Source organism: Pelophylax lessonae (genome assembly GCF_965119305.1).
Source record: "Pelophylax lessonae genome assembly, chromosome: 12".
Lineage (NCBI taxonomy): Eukaryota > Metazoa > Chordata > Amphibia > Anura > Ranidae > Pelophylax > Pelophylax lessonae.
The window spans coordinates 25,243,585-25,261,264 of NC_138779.1; the positions used below are offsets into that span (position 1 = coordinate 25,243,585).

Genomic DNA, 17,680 nt, shown 5'->3' on the forward strand with positions numbered 1-17,680 from the left:
GTGCAGGGAGGGAGGAGAGATCGTCAGCTCCTCCTCGCCCCGCCCCTTCTCCTCCTCCCGCCCGCCCACACTCCCGGGGATGTGTGGGCAGGAAGTTTAAAGAAAAAAAAAGCTGCAGACAACGTAAGGTAAGTGAGGTCTCTGTCATTCAAAAAATGTACGGGGGGGGTCTGTGATGTAAGGGGGGGGCTCTATGTGTGGGGGGCTCTGTGTGGGGGGGGCTTTGTGTGGGGGGTCTGTGATTTAAAGGGGGCTCTCTGATGTGGGGGTCTCTGTGGGGGGGGGTCTGATGTGAGGGGGCTTTGTGTGTGTGTAGGGGGTCGCTGATCTTAGGGGGGCTGTGAGGGGGTCTCTAATGTGGGGGGCTTTGTTTCTGGGGTCTCTGATGTGAGGGGGGCTTTGTGTGGGGGTCTCTGATGTTAGGGGGGCTTTGTGTGGGGTTCTCTGATGTGAGGGGGGCTCTGTGTGTGGGGTCTCTGATGTGAGGGGGGCTTTGTGTGGGGGGGCTCTGTGTGAGGGGGGCTTTGTGTGGGGGGTTCTCTGATGTTAGGGGGGCTTTGTGTGGGGGGTCCCTGAGATGAGGGGGGCTCTGTGTGGGGGGTCTCTGATGTGTGGGGGGGGTCTCTGATGTAAGGGGGCTCTGTGTGTGGGGTCTCTAATGTGAGGGGGGCTTTGTGTGGGGGGTCTCTGATGTGAGGGGGGCTTTGTGTGTGTGTAGGGGGTCTCTGATCTTAGGGGGCTTTGTGAGGGGGTCTCTGATGTGAGGGGGCCTCTGTGTGGGGGGTCTCTGACGTTAGGGGGGCTTTATGTGGGGGGTCTCTGATGTAAGGGGGCTCTGTGTGTGGGGTCTCTGATGTAAGTGGGCTCTGTGTGTGGGGTCTCTGATGTAAGGGGGGCTTTGTGTGGGGGGTCTATGATGTAAGGGGGGCTTTGTGAGGGGGTCTCTGTGTGGGGGGTCTCTGATGTGACCGGTGGCTCTGTGTGGGGGGTCTCTAATGTAAAGGGGTCTCTGATGTAAAGGGGGCTCTGTGTGGGGGTCTCTGATGTAAGGGGGGCTCTTTGTGGGGGGGCTCTGATGTAAGAGGGACTAAATTAATAGTGATCATAAAAAAGAAAAGTCAAATAAAGTGCAAAAAAGTTGCAAGAAAATGCGCGTGGGGGGGGGGGGCACAGGATTAGCTCGCACAGGGCGCCTGAACACCTAAGGCCGGCCCTGCCCCCTACAATGACACCTACACTGGCCCCCTTCACTGACCCTTCTTCCCTGCCCGTCCTTCACTGACCCCCCTTCACTGACCCCCCTAGACTGAACCCCATTCACTAACACCTACACTGACCCCCCCCCCTACACTGACCCCTTCACTGACCTCTTCACTGACACCTACATTGACCTCCCAACAGTGACGCATACACTTGCCCCCCTTCACTGACCCTTTTTCCCTGTCCCTTTTTCACTGACACCTACACTGACCCCTAGACTGCCCCCCCCCCTACACTGACACCTAAACTGACCCCCTACACTGATATCTTCACTGACCTCCCCTACACTGACCCCCCTACATTGACCCCTTTACTGACCCCCTTCACTGATCCCCCCCCCACATTAACAGCTACACTGACCCCTTCATTGACCCCCCCCCCCCCACATTGACACCTACACTGACTCCCCTACACTGACACCTACACTGACTCCCCTACACTGACACCTACACTGATCCCCCCTACACTGACACCTGCACTGACCCCCCTACACTGACACCTACACTGACCCCCCCTTCATTGACACCTACACTGACCCCTTCACTGACACCTACACTGACCCCCCACTACACTAAACCTTCACTACACTGACCCCTCCTACACTGACACCTACACTGACCCCCCCCCATGTGGGCATGGTACAGGAGAATGCAGGGCTGTGGGCATGGTAATGGTACAGGAGAATGCAGGGCTGCGGGCATAGTACAAGAGAATGCAGGGCTGCGGGCATGGTACGGGAGAATGCAGGGCTGCGGGCATGGTACGGGAGAATGCAGGGCTCCGGGCATGGAACAGGAGAATGCAGGGCTGCGGACATGTACAGGAGAATGCAGGGCTGCGGGCATGGTACAGGAGAATGCAGGGCTGCGGGCATGGTACAGGAGAATGCAGGGCTGCGGGCATTGTATAGGGGAATGCAGGGCTGCGGGCATTGTACAGGAGAATGCAGGGCTGTGGGCATGGTACAGGAGAATGCAGGGCTCTCTGGCATTTTACAGGAGAATGCAGGGCTGTGGGCATACTACAGGAGATGCAGTGCTGCGGGGATGATACAGGTCTACCATTCCCGCAGCACTGCATCTCTTGTAGTATGCCCGTAGCCCCGCATAATGGCAGGTAGTGCGGCTGTGGAGGAGTCTCACACTTACCTGTTCCTGAGCACCATAGATTTAAAAATGGCGCCGCCCAGCGGCAACACATCATTACGCATGCGCCGCCGCCGCTCGGGAAAGCTCGTATACGTTCGGCTATTCCGCGGCGCATGCGCGGTGAAATGTTGGCGCTGGGCGGCGCCATTTTTAAATTTAAGTCGTCTCAGGAGCACGGTCGGCCCGGTGTTCCATTAAAAAAAAAACCTAAACCGGCCGCGTAGTGACACTGGCGGGGTCGCGGGATGCGCCCCCCCCCCCCGCTACGTCACTGCAGCACACACAGGCAGTGAAACCTGAAGAGAATGACTAAAACAGGAACCTTTTAAACTATCTTCACTTCAGTGGCAAGGTGAAACAGTACACTACAGTGTTACGCTGAGCGCTCCGGGCCTCCTGCTGGCCTCGGAGCGCTCACAGCGTATGCCTCCAGGCAGCACTCCAGCGTCTCGGCGTGTGCGTCCCTGCTCTCTAGGGCGCGCGCGCGCCGGGACTCTTAGATTCAAAGGGCCAGTGCACCAGTGATTGGTGCCTGGCCTAAAGTGGTTATTAAGGGTTAAGGTTTGTGAGAGGTAGTGCTGACTTAATTAGGCTTCACCTGTGCACTACCCATAAATACCTTCTCCTCCCACAGCTTCCTGCCGGATCTTTGTGCCTTGTGCCTTTGAGAAAGCGTTCCCTGCTGTGTTTGTTTGCTTTGCCTGTTGCCGAACCCGTTGCTACCGACTACTCGCTTTTGAACCTTTGCCGCCTGCCCTAACCTCTGCTACGTCCGACTACGCTCTTGCCTACTCCCTGTGTACCACGCCATATCAGCTGCCAGAGGGGTCGAGTTGTTACTAGGGGACACGACCTGGTAGTTACCGCCGCAGCAAATCCATCCCGCCTTGCGGCGGGCTCTGGTGAAGACCAGTAACTGCTTAGAACCGGTCCTCTAGTACAACCCGTGCCATCGCCTCTCTGGTCCAGAGGATCCACTACCAGTCCTGCCGGTTCGTGACAGTAAGATCCGGCCATGGATCCCGCTGATGTTCCCCTGCCAAGCCTAGCGGACCTCACCACCATTGTGGCCCAGCAGGGTCAACAGCTGGCCCAGTTGACCGCTATGTTGCAGCAGCTCCTGCCTTCTCAGCAACAGCCAGCACCTCCGCCTGCAGTTGCCACCGGTTCCAGAATCCGTTTGTCCCTACCAGACAAATATGACGGAGATCCAAAGCAGTGCCGTGGGTTCCTGTCGCAGTGCTCTCTCCACCTCGAGCTACTGTCTGACCAGTTTCCTTCTGAGCGAGCCAAGGTAGCCTTTATTCTCAGTTTACTGTCCGGGAAGGCCCTGGCCTGGGCTACACCACTATGGGACCGCGCAGATCCTGCCACCGCTTCCGTCCAGAGCTTCTGCCTAGAGTTCCGGAATGTTTTTGAGGAGCCTGCCCGGGTTACCTCCGCAGAGACTGCCTTACTAAACTTGACCCAAGGAGATTCTTCCGTGGGTGACTATGCCATTCAGTTCCGCACCCTGGCCTCTGAGCTGAACTGGAACAATGAAGCCCTTTGCGCCACCTTCAAGAAGGGACTTAACAGCGAGATAAAGGACGTCCTGGCTGCACGTGAGCTTCCTTCCACTCTTAGTGACCTCATCTTGCTGGCCACTAGGATAGACAAGCGTTTCGCCGAAAGACAAGAGGAACTCCTCCTTGAAAAGGAAAAAGCTCGTCCTAGACGTTACCCTCGTCTGGCTCCCGTTTTTCTGCGTCCACCTCAACCCGCTACTGGGCCTCCCGCCATGGAGGCCATGCAGGTGGATCGGTCACGCCTGACTCCGCAAGAACGAAGCCGCCGCAGAGACGAGAACCTGTGTCTGTACTGTGCCAGTACTGAGCACTTCCTTAGAGATTGTCCTCTCCGTCCACCGCGTTCGGGAAACGCTCGCACCTAGTAAACGTGGGAGAGGCGTTGCTAGGTGTGGATTCTTCCTCTCCCCGTCTCATCATACCTGTGCAGTTGATCATCTCTTCCAAGTCCTCTTTCTCCGCAACCGCCTTCTTGGATTCCGGTTCAGCAGGCAACTTCATTCACGCCTCCTTGGTTGACAAGTACCGTATTCCAGTAATCCGTCTACCCAAGCCGTTTTTCATCTCTACTGTTAACGGTGAGAGACTCTCTGCCACCGTGCAGTTCCGTACCCAGCCTCTGCAGATGGACATCGGAATATTTCATACCGAGACTTTAGAGTTCTTTGTCCTTCCCTTCTGTTCCTCCGAACTCCTCCTGGGTCTGCCGTGGCTTCAACGTCATAGTCCTGTCCTGAATTGGTCCACCGGTGAGATCCTGCGTTGGGGTTCCTCCTGTTCTGACCGCTGTCTCAAGCCTGCTCTGGTCAAACAGGACCCGCAAGTTTCTCCGCCTCCAGGGCTGCCCAAGCCATACCATTCCTTTGCAGATGTCTTCTGCAAGAAACAAGCTGAGGTTCTTCCTCCTCACCGACCCTATGATTGCCCGATCGACCTGATACCCGGTTCTACTCCACCTCGGGGCAGAATTTATCCTCTCTCACCTCCTGAGACTCTTGCCATGTCTGACTATATACGTGAGAACATACAGAGAGGATTCATAAAAAAATCTTCTTCTCCTGCTGGGGCCGGTTTTTTCTTCGTGACAAAAAAAGACGGCTCCCTCCGCCCCTGCATTGACTACAGAGGTCTTAATAAAATTACCATCAAGAACCGTTACCCTCTGCCTTTAATCTCTGAGTTATTTGATCGTCTCCGAGGGGCAAAGATCTTCACTAAATTGGACCTTCGGGGGGCCTATAATCTGATCCGTATCCGTGAGGGAGACGAATGGAAGACCGCCTTTAACACAAGGGACGGCCATTTTGAGTATTTGGTGATGCCCTTCGGCCTCTGCAACGCACCTGCTGTCTTCCAGGAATTTGTCAATGATATTTTCAGGGACTTACTTTACACCTGCGTGGTCGTATACCTGGATGATATCCTCATCTTCTCCTCCAATTTGGACCAACACCGAGCCCATGTGCGACAAGTCCTTACTCGTCTTAGGAGGAATCGCCTGTACGCTAAACTTGAAAAATGTATTTTTGAACGGACCTCCCTGCCTTTCCTGGGATACATTATCTCAGCCCAAGGACTTCAAATGGACCCAGCCAAGCTCTCTGCGGTTCTGGATTGGCCACGTCCCTCTGGTCTCCGAGCCATACAAAGATTTCTGGGCTTTGCGAACTACTACAGGCAATTCATCCCTCACTATTCCACTCTGGTAGCTCCTATCGTGGCTCTCACAAGAAAACGAGCTAACCCCAAATCCTGGCCTTCCCAAGCCGAGGAAGCCTTCCAGTCCCTGAAATCCGCCTTTGCCTCTGCACCCGTTCTCTCTAGACCAGATTCCACCAAACCTTTCTCTCTTGAAGTGGATGCCTCCTCGGTGGGAGCCGGAGCTGTCCTCACCCAGAAGTCCTCCAGGGGCAAGACTTCAACTTGTGGCTTCTTTTCAAAGACATTCTCTCCCGCAGAGAGAAATTACTCCATTGGGGACAGAGAACTGCTTGCTATTAAATTGGCACTGGAGGAATGGAGACATTTACTCGAGGGCGCCACACATCCTGTGTACATCTTCACAGACCACAAGAACCTGGCTTATCTCCAGTCTGCTCAGAGACTAAATCCCCGTCAGGCCCGTTGGTCTCTGTTCTTCGCCCGCTTTAATTTTGAGATCCATTTCCGTCCGGCTTGTAAGAACATTAGGGCAGATGCTCTGTCTCGCTCCTCTGATGTGGTGGGCGACGAGTTAACACCTCAATATATTATCCCTCCAGAACGCCTTATTACAGTCGCTCCCGTGGACCTGCGCCTTCTTCCTCCTGGCAAATCCTACGTACCTCCACGTCAGCGGTTGCGAATTCTCAAGTGGGGCCACGCCTCCCATTTTGCCGGTCATCCGGGGGTGCTAAAATCTCTCCAACTAATCTCCCAAAGGTACTGGTGGCCTTCTTTGGAGAAAGATGTCTCGGACTTCATCCAGGCCTGTATGATTTGCGCCCGGGATAAAGCGCCTCGCCAGAAACCAACGGGTCTCCTCTTGCCTTTACCTGTTCCTGAAGTTCCCTGGTCTCACATCGCTATGGACTTTATTACAGATCTTCCCTCCTCCCATGGCAAGTCCGTTATTTGGGTCGTGGTGGATCGCTTCTCCAAGATGGCTCACTTTGTACCCCTGCCCAGTCTACCCTCTGCACCCATGTTGGCCAAACAATTTTTCCAGCACATCTTCCGTCTCCATGGCCTTCCCAAACATATTGTCTCGGATCGTGGGGTACAATTCGTCTCCAAATTCTGGAGGGCTCTATGTGCTCAGCTCGGGATCAAATTGGACTTCTCTTCTTCTTACCATCCTCAGTCTAACGGCCAAGTAGAACGGGTGAACCAAATTTTGGGTGACTATCTGCGTCACTTTGTGTCCTCACGCCATGACGACTGGGCTGATCTACTTCCCTGGGCGGAGTTCTCCTACAACTACAAACAATCCTCTGCTTCTAACAAGTCTCCTTTCTTTGTAGTTTTTGGCCGTCATCCTCTTCCACCTCTGCCACAGTCTCCCACTCCTTCTTCTGTACCTGCCGTTGACAGTCTTGTACAGGACTTTTCCTCCATCTGGCGAGAAACCCACGCTGCTCTCCTCAAGGCTTCCGCCCGTATGAAGGTTCAAGCTGATAAGAGACGCAGATCTCCTCCGGAATTTCGCCCGGGTGACAAGGTGTGGCTCTCCTCTAGGTACATCCGATTTAGGGTCCCAAGTTACAAGTTGGGCCCTCATTTCTTGGGACCCTATAAAATCAAGAGTCGTATCAATCAAGTTTCTTATCAGCTCCATCTTCCTCCCTCCCTCCGAATCCATAACTCCTTCCATGTTTCCCTTCTTAAACCTGCTGTCTTTAACCGTTTTTCTCCCAAGCTTGTTTCTCCCACCCCTGTCGCCGGTACCTCCGATATATTCTCTGTCAAGGAGATCTTGGCGACCAAGATCTCCCGGGGGAAAAAATTTTTTTTGGTCGACTGGGAAGGCTGCGGTCCTGAGGAGAGGTCATGGGAGCCGGAGGAGAACATCCTGGACCGCAGTCTCATCCTCAAGTTCCTCGGTACCAAAAGGAGAGGGAGACCAAAGGGGGGGGGGGTACTGTTACGCTGAGCGCTCCGGACCTCCTGCTGGCCTCGGAGCGCTCACAGCGTATGCCTCCAGGCAGCACTCCAGCGTCTCGGCGTGTGCGTCCCTGCTCTCTAGGGCGCGCGCGCGCCGGGACTCTTAGATTCAAAGGGCCAGTGCACCAGTGATTGGTGCCTGGCCTAAAGTGGTTATTAAGGGTTAAGGTTTGTGAGAGGTAGTGCTGACTTAATTAGGCTTCACCTGTGCACTACCCATAAATACCTTCTCCTCCCACAGCTTCCTGCCGGATCTTTGTGCCTTGTGCCTTTGAGAAAGCGTTCCCTGCTGTGTTTGTTTGCTTTGCCTGTTGCCGAACCCGTTGCTACCGACTACTCGCTTTTGAACCTTTGCCGCCTGCCCTAACGTCTGCTACGTCCGACTACGCTCTTGCCTACTCCCTGTGTACCACGCCATATCAGCTGCCAGAGGGGTCGAGTTGTTACTAGGGGACACGACCTGGTAGTTACCGCCGCAGCAAATCCATCCCGCCTTGCGGCGGGCTCTGGTGAAGACCAGTAACTGCTTAGAACCGGTCCTCTAGTACAACCCGTGCCATCGCCTCTCTGGTCCAGAGGATCCACTACCAGTCCTGCCGGTTCGTGACATACAGCTAGTTGATCTCAAGATTGTGCATAGTTCATAGTCGGAATATCCCACTCATCTCTTCTCCTATCCCAGTTCTAAATAAAAACACAAAAACCAACATCCCCTGGATTGATTATTAACTGAGCCAAGGACTTTCGATGCTGTTTGTCTGCTATCAGTTGCTAAGGGTAACCCAGGGGAATCCAGAAAGTGTAATTCTCAGCAGTCCTCTAGGGGGCAGTGCTTCAAACCTTAATACATTCTATGCATTAGCCACTTGCCAACCGCCAGCAGTACATGTACTGTGGCAAGTCGGCTCTGTCCCACGATAGGACGTAACTGTGCGTCATTTGGCAGGACCGCTAGTGGGGGTGTGCCGATGCGCCGATTGGCAACAGGGGGAGCCAATCAGTGGGTCCGGTGGCTGCGATTGCCACCGGGCAACCGCGATCGTTCCCTGTGGAGACAGAATGGCTGTTGTAAACACGGCAGACCGCTGTTCTGTCAGTAATGAACACAAGTATCTTGTGTTCCTCTTATTTAGGAACACAGGTCTCTGTGTTCATTCAGCAAGCCCACCCCCACACAGTTAGAAAGCACCCCCTAGGGACACATTTAACTATGATCGCCCCAGGTGTTAACCCCTTCCCTGCCAGTGTCAGTACGGTCACTGCATATTTTTAGCACTGATTACTGTAGTAATGTCACTGGTCCCCCCAAAAGTGTCAAAAATGTCAGTTAGGGCTCCGATATGTCCGCCGCAATGTCGCAGTCTCACTAAAAATTGCTGATCGCCGCCATTACTAGTAAAAAATAAAATAAAAATCTTTCCCCTAGTTTGTAGATGCGAACATTTGCGCAGACCAATAAATATACACTTATTGGGATTTATTTTACCAAAAATATGTAGCAGAATACATATTGGCCTAAAATGGTGAAAAAAATTAGATTTGTAATTTTTTTTTTTATTGGGAATGTTTTATAGCAGAAAGTACAAAATATATATATTTTTCAGAATTGTCGCTCTTTTTCTTGTTTATAGCGCAAAAAATCTCACGAGTGATCAAATACCACCAAAAGAAAGCTCTATTTGTGGGAAATAAAGGGCAGCAACTTTATTTGTGAAATTACATGCACCTGTGATACAGGTGCAGAAAAATTGGGCCTTAGGTGTTGCTGGTGCCTGAACACTGTAACCCCTCACAGTTACTCTTGCTGGGCACAGGAACGGGCCCTGCTGTTAAAAATTAGAAACAAAAATTTTAATTACATGCCCAGGTGCAGAAAAATTGGGCCTTGGGTGTTGGTGGTGCCGTAAACCAAAAACATTGTTGGAAGCTAGCATAATCAAGATTCAGGAATAGGATAGGCAACATAGGTAGTCTTCAAGGGATCCCAGATCCCTAGCAAATGCAATCAGTTACATCAGCATCAGGGGCTTAATGCCTGCTGTTGATCCAGGACTGAGTCATTTTGATCAATGTCAGCCGGTCAAGAGAGTCTGTGGACAGACGCACTCTTTTATCTGTCACAAAACCTCCAGCAGCACTGAAAGTCTATTTGGAAAGCATGCTGGATGCAGAACAGGCCAGTAGCTTAATTGTATATTGAGCAAGTTCTGGCCAGTGATCCATCCTCAAGACCCTGTAACCCAGTGGATGCTCAGTTGGAAAGGTCTCCAAGTCTGCTCTTGCCCCTAGATAATCCTGCACCATATGCTTCAGATGCTGCTGATGGTTGCTTAAACCTAACAGCCCTGGGTGCTGAGGATTAAAGAATTGTTCAAAGGCATCGGTCAGCCGGACACCTTCTCCACCGCTCCTCCTTTGACCGAACAAAGCCTCAGAAACACGTTGTCCAGGACATGGTAACCTCCCAGTGTCTAGAAAGGTGTTAGGGTCCTTTCACACGGGGCGGACCGTTTTTTGATCCGCTCCGGCACTTTTTTTTTCTTTACGGACACGGATGACACTTGTGTCATCCGGTCCGTATGTCCGTTTATCATCCCATTCGTTTGCGGATGATAAACGGAGATAATGTCTGTCAATGGGATTGCGGATGTCAGTGGATAACACCGCTGACATCCGTTTTTGCGTCCGTTCCATTTTTTTAAACGGAAGAAAAATAGGGTTCTCTTCTGTACCAAAAAACAGAACTGATTCGGAAAGGACGGAAATCAGATGTCAGCGGATGGTCATCCACTGACATCCGCAATCCCATTGACATGCATTTGCAATTGGATGGGATGAAAAACGGACATACGGACCGCCCGTGTGAAAGGACTCTTACACAAATTTTTCTTCAAGACGTCCTCAAGATGTTTTAATGTGGATCAAGAAGGGTTGCCAATGAGTTATAATCCCTCTCCTTGATACAACAAATCCTCTGAACCTTTCGCAGGCTTTGCAGCATCAATGAGCCCATGTAGCGTAAGTTTGAGGAGGCATGAGATTCTGAGTCCTCTGGGTCATATAGCAATAGGATGACATTGTCAGAAACAACCTCTCCCCAGCCACGTACAACTCCTGGGGTTTCTGGGGAATGAAAACCATCCCTTCTGCTGTGTGTTATCCTCCACATCGATGCTGCCACTATCCTCCTCCTCCTCCTGTGTGTTTTGTGGCCCAGCAGGAATGGTATCTGCATAAAGGGGGCCTTGCGAGGAAAGGAAGTCCTCCTCTTCCTCCCGCTGTTCTGCCTCAAATGCCCTGTCCATGATTCCATGAAGCGTGTGCTCTAGCAGGAAGACTAGAGGGACAGCATCACTAATGCATGCATCGTCCTGGCTCACCATCCTTATGGCCTACTCAAATGATGACAGGACATTGCATGCATCCTTTATCAGCAGCCACTGGCATGGCAAAAAGCCAAGCTCCCCTGAGCCTGTCCTTGTGCCATATTCACACAGGTACTCATTGATGGCCCTCTGTTGAATGTGCTGCCGCTGTAGCATTGTCAATGTTGAGTTCCACCTGGTGGGCATGTCACAAATGAGGCGGTTGGTGGACAGGTTGAATTCCCGTTGAATATCAGCCAGCCGGGAACTGGCATTGTATGACCGCCGGAAATGGCCACAGACTTTTCTGGCCTGCCTCAGAAGATCTTGTAAGCCCGGGTACCTGTTCAAGAAACGCTGCACCATCAAATTCAGGACATGTGCCAAGCATGGAACATGTGTCAACTGTCCCTGTCGGAGGGAGAGAGAAGGTTGGTGCCATTGTCGCATACAACCATTCCTGACTCAAGCTGCCGTGGCATCAACCACCTCTCAGCCTGTCCCTGCACAGCTGACATAATCTCTGCCCAGGTGTGGCTCCTGTCCCCTAGACAGACCAACTGAAGCATTGCATGACATCTTTTAGCCTGACTGCTTGCGTAGCCCCTTGAACGCTTAGGGAGCACTGCTGGTTCAGAGGACAATTCAGCAGAAGAGGCCATAGAGGAAGAAGAAGAGCAGACAGATGTGGCAGAATCACCACTAGCTTTTTGGAGGTGAGGTGGTGGAACAAGCTCCAGCACTGAACTATGTCCTGCATCCTTCCCAGCTGCCAGCAGAGTTACCCAGTGCACCATGAAGGAAATGTAACGTCCATGACCATGCCTGCTGGACCAAGAGTCAGCGGTAATGTGAACCTTTCTGCTGACCGCTCTGTCCAACGAGGCCAAAACATTGCCTTCCACATGACGGTATAGAGCTGGAATGGCCTTACGTGCAAAGAAATTTATTTTTGGAACCTGCCACTGGGGTACAGCACATTCCACAAATTCAGCAAAGGGGGCAGAGTCTACCAGATGAAAAGGCAGCAGTTGTATTGTTAGCAATTTGGCCAAGCTAGCATTTAGACACTGAGCATGTGGATATAAGGGTTCAGAAACTGGGGTAGCGAAGTTTGCCTGCTGGTCAAATCAACAGGTGGTGTACTGCTAGTAGATTGGGTGCAAGTACCTGTGGCACCCATTGCTATACCATCATCCCTCTCAGTTCAGGTTTTTAAAAGGACTTGAGGTATAGTAGGGGTAGAGATCCCAGATGAGGAGCAAGGAGAAATCTGCATTTTTTTTATGATGTGGGTCTGTCAGGTGCTGTTGCCAACGGACTGCATGGCAGGTCGTCATATGTCTTGCCAAGCATGTGGTGCCCAAGCGGCTGGTGTTCTGGCCACACTTGATCTGCTTCAGACAGAGATTGCAAACAGCAACGCTGCGGTCTGCTGCACATGTGTTGAAAAAAGCCCACACTAATGAACTTTTGGAAGTCAGCGGGAGTTAGCAGCACCCTGCACCTGTGGAGCTCTGTAGTGTGATGCAAAAGGGTGGCTGCCCTTATGCCGGCCCCTGGAGGACATCCTGCCTCGTTGGAGTTGTTCCGCCTCCTCCTCCTCCTTCTCCACACTTTCCTCCTCTATTCTCTCAAGCACCCAAGTATGATTAGTGACCTCATCATCCCCTTCCTCCTCATCACTGGAGCAAACTTGGCAGTATGCTGCAGCTGGGGGAACATGACTGCTAGTTTCTTGCCTGTCATTGTCACCCCCTCTCTCTAGGCTCACGTTATTCCCTTCCTCAACCTGGGAACCAACATTGGAGCATTCAAATTGCTGCGCATCCTCCAGCATCATGTAACTGACACTATGATCGAATAATTCAGGTGACTCCTCCATGCATGATGGTGAGGCGACAGAAGGAGGAGCTGTGGACAAGGAGCCTGTGGAATAGGCCGCTTTGACAGCTGTGGTGGAAGGCAAACTAGTATGAGCCTTTGTGACAGAGGACGAGGAGGATGAGGACAACTTAGCTATCCACTCCACCAACTCTTCTGCATGTTGAGGCTCAATAACACGGCCAGCACCGGAAAAAAAGGACAAACGTACCCCACCTGCAGAGGATGCACCATGTCCGTGGCCACCACTTTTCACTGTGGACACAGAGGCTGCTTGCCCTCTTTTAATGGCCTGTGAGCGTCTGCCTCTCCTTGTTGGCCTTTTGAACATGATGGTGATTTTTGGAGGGGTTTTTACAACTTTTTATTATAGAATGTGGGATGGAAATATGATGCCTGGGTGCAATACTTTTGTGCTTGGTGCACTATAAACCGTTTTATTATAGTTTTTTATTTTTTTTGGGGGGGGGGGGGGTTACTTTTTATTACAGAGTGTGGGAAGGGAATATGGTGCTTGGGTGCAATATTTTTGTACTTGGTGCACTATAAAGCATTTTATTATATAGTTTTTTTAATAAAGAAAATTTTAATAAAGCCAAATAAAGAAAACCCCTGTTGATGCAGAAGGAATAGCACCTACGATGCAAAAGGGGGGACAGCAATTATGCCCTAAATAAAATGAATGCTACTGCGCCACAAAAAAAAAACACTGCTGACGCAGAAGGAATAGCCCCTGCGACACAAAGGGGAAGACAGCAATTATGCCCTAAATAAAATTAGTGCTGCTGCAACACACAAAAAAAAAAAAAAAAAAAAAAAAAAAAAAAAACACTGCTTACACAGAAGGAGTAGCACCTGCGACAAAAAAAATGGAGGACAGCGATTATGCCCTAAATAAAGTTAGCGCTGCTGCGCCACAAAAAAAAACTCACTGCTGATGCAGAAGGAATGGCACCTGCGACACAAAAGGGGGGACAGTAATTGTGCCCTAAAAAAAAATTTGTACTGCTGCACCACAACCCCCCCACTGCTGATGCAGAAGGAATGGCACCTGCGACACAAAAGGGGGGACAGTAATTATGCCCTAAAAAAAATTAGTACTGCTGCACCACAAAATAACCCCCACTGCTGACGCAGAAGGAATAGCACCTGCGACACAAAAAGGAGGACAGCAATTACCGTGTTTCCCCTAAAATAAGACCGGGTCTTATATTAATTTTGGCTACAAAAACACAATAGGGTTTATTTTCAGGGGATGTCTTATTTATTTATGGTATGTACAAGGACAATCCTAAAGTGGTTGTAACCCTAAAAAATATATATATATATATATATCTATCTATATCCTGATCCTTTAAAGCATGACAGACCGCACAGTCCTTGTGCTGTGTCATTTACCCCTCTCTATGTTTTAAAAAAAACCTGGAGCAAAACAATAAAATATAAAAAAAAAAGTTTTTGTGTCCCCTGTCTTCTCTTTTCCTCTCCCTCTGTAAGCTCAGGAGTCAGCGATATCACATTATGTAATGCCAATAATAAACCTTGGTTAAAGTCATTGTAAAATTATGTGATCTGATGTAGCAAACAGGATCCACAAAGAAACATCCTCTCTACTATCTACACTTTATTATTCACACATTTAGAATTAAAAACTCTTTAATCCTACATTAAATGGGAACGGGACCTCAACCTGGCTCTAACGGAAAAGGAGTGGGACACGATCTACACATTCATATACAGGGGCATGGTAAATGTATCAGCACAAGAAAATGCCTTTAAAATAGCCAGGCAATGGTACAGAACCCCCACCTTATTACGCAAGTTCTACCCCAATTCATCACCAGCATGCTGGAGGTGTCAGCACCCAGGAGGGAACATTACGCATATCTTTTGGTCCTGCCCCACTCTACAAACATTCTGGGAGTATGTGCATAAAATCATCGCCCGGGTAACAACTTACTCCTTAGGGTCCCTTTCACACGGGCGTCCCATCCGATGAAAAACGGACATAATGCATGGGATGTCAATGGGATTGCGGATGTCACCGGATGACCATCCGCTGACAACTGATTTGGGTCCTTTCCGATCAGTTCTGTTTTTTTGGAACGGAAGAGAACTCTATTTTTTCTTCCGCTTAAAAAACGGAACGGACGCAAAAATGGATGTCAGCGGTGTCATCCGCTGACATCCGCAATCCCATTGACATACATTATCTCCGTTTATCATCCACAAACAGATGGGATGATAAACGGACATACGGACTGGATGACACAAGTGTCATCTGTGTCCGTTGAAAAAAAAAAAAAAGTGCCGGAGCGGATCAAAAAAAGGTCTGCCCCGTGTGAAAGGACCCTTACCTACAAAAACATACTTTCGCTCAGGCGCCATGCACATGGTCAATGCGGCCAAACAATGCATCCCCTCATGTTGGCGGTCACCGAACCCCCCTACCATTAAGGACTGGCTCCAGTGAGTTGAACGTATAGCCGAGATGGAAAATCTGATCCACCAAGTAAAAGAAACTCAACTTGAACACACTCAAATTTGGGCTTGCTGATACCATTTCCTCACAACGCCAGACTATATCCACTATCAGTGGCGGCTGGTGCTCCATGGGCCGGAGGGGGGGGGGGGGCAGACCGACCGCCGCCATACCCCCCCCCCCTGGACAACACCAGGCCGCACAACACCCCCACCCCCGGACTACAGCGAGACAGGAGAGGACAGACAGGACGACAGCTAGGATGGACAGGCAGGACCCCCCGCTCACTCACCGTGCCTGGATGCAGAAACAGGCGGCGGTGGCAGCTTCGGCTTCTTCCCTGACTTCTGCGTCTCCTCCTCCATGCCCAATGGCATGGCTTCTTTTTTTCTTTTTTAAGAATCTTTATTTAGTTAACAGGAACACAAGAAAATTGACAAGAACAACAAAAGTGCAGGGGAGGAGTAACGGCCAAACAGTGCCATACTCCTGGGGGCATAGAAGTGCATCGTGGTACATATAACAGTAAGAAAGGAGCGACATATATCAACATATAATAGTGCAATATACCAGCATTCAAGGGTGGCCTGCCGGGTATTGCGCGCTCCAGGCAGCTCCGAATGCCGCGAGTCCCACAGGATGTCAACATCGCTCAAGGGGGCTCCAGGTCGGGGCCCACCGCAGGGGGAGGGGGGCAACAGCCTCCATCAGACCTCCCCAGTACAGCATCCCCAAGCAGCATCCCCCAGGCGACCCCGGCCACCACAAACGAGGGGGGGGGGAGCACCCAGAAACAGAGGGGGACACACACGAAAGAGCCGCGCTACCCTCCAGCCAGCTCCACACACGGAGGCGCCCAGGAAGAGGAAAAAATTAACACGACTAACGCCAGCAGGCCTCCCAGTACATTCACAGCGTAGCCCACTCGAGGTAGGCCTGGGAGCATGCATGCAGGTAAATCAAGTTAAAAAGGCCAATGAAGGGGGGTACCAAGGGGAAGAAACAAGAAGGAGCAGAGAGGAAGAGAGAGGGGGCAGTGGGGAGACCGGGTGGGGGAAGGAGAAAGGGGGAAAAAGAAGGTTGTACCTGCTGAGATCCGGGGCTCCGTCAGCTCCTCGCCTCTGCGGGGTCACTCCGTCCACCTATATGCAAGGACAACACACAGGAAAGGGGTTCAAGGGTCAGGCCGGGGAAGGAGGGCTGCAAGGGACGGGTCCGCCAGCACCAGCAGGGCATGGTCAAGGCTCGAGGGACCGCAGCCAGATCGTCAAAGTGATCAGTCCACGGTCTCCACCTCTCATCGTTACGCTCCCTGGTCCCTCTACATCTAGCGACCCAGTCCTCCGCATCTTTGATATTGTCCACCATCTGCCGCCACTCCGTCCTGCCAGGGACCTGCGGCCCTTCCAATAAATCGGGATCAATCTCCTTGTAGCATTAAGGAGATGAGGTAGTAGGCTACGTCGATAGCGGCTGAGTGGCATGCAGGGCACGTGCAGGAGAAAGTGGAGGGGGCTAAAAGGCACATCCAAGTCAAGGATATTTTTGGCTTGTTCTCGGATATCTTGACAAAAAGGGGCGATCAGCGGGCAGTCCCACCACAAATGAAGCAGGGTACCGACCCCACCACAGTTGCGCCAACATGCAGAGGAGGCCGAGGGATAGATGCGGGCCAGGTCTGCTGGTACCCGGTACCAGCGTGTCAGGAGCTTGTAATTGGTTTCCTGCATCTTAGAATCCGCTGAGCTCGAGTGAGTCAGCTGGTAGAGACAAGAGAGCTGGGCTTCAGTAAACTGCATTCCCAGGACCCGCTCCCACAGCCAAGTACACATGGGAGTGGAATCGGAGGACGCAGCACCCAATAGTTGATACAATTCAGAGACGTATTGTCTGGCCATGAACGGCAAAGAAGTGGTGGAGCTGCCTATACTTCCAAAAATTCATTGGGGACCCGCCGTGCCGTGCACTCAAGACAGCGTAAGGCAGAAGCTTACCGCGCTCCATCAATTTCCCGCAGCTGGCGTTGCCATCGTCCACCCATGGGTCAAAAAAGGCCATCTGTTCCCCAAGGGGAAACCAAAGGTAGCCCCCCAGGGGGGCCAACGGGGACACAGGGGGTGCCAGATCCAGGAGCTTATTCACCCGGTCCCACACTGACAACGCGTGGACCGTGAGGGGAGAGACGTTATCTGACAGCCCCCGGTATTCCCGAGAAAGCCAAGGCGCATAAGAAAGATTCCTGCCCGCCATAAACTTTTCAAGAGGGACCCAGAGTTTAGAGTGGGTATGGAAGCGCCAGTTAAGGATGCATTGGAGTATAATGGCACGGTA

At 51.4% G+C, this 17,680-nt stretch overlaps 1 protein-coding gene across 1 annotated transcript in view; it reads right to left on the reverse strand.

The window, feature by feature from the left end:
• LOC309568289 (olfactory receptor 5V1-like) overlaps nt 1–17,247 on the reverse strand; it is a gene marked incomplete at both ends in the record, with an annotated part of 71,567 nt that extends 54,320 nt beyond the window's left edge. The window contains one exon of the mRNA XM_082273957.1: nt 17,038–17,247. Within this exon, the coding sequence (XP_082130083.1) occupies nt 17,038–17,247 (210 nt within the window). The remainder of the gene's footprint in view (nt 1–17,037) is intronic.
• Between the last annotated feature and the right edge of the window lie 433 nt (nt 17,248–17,680).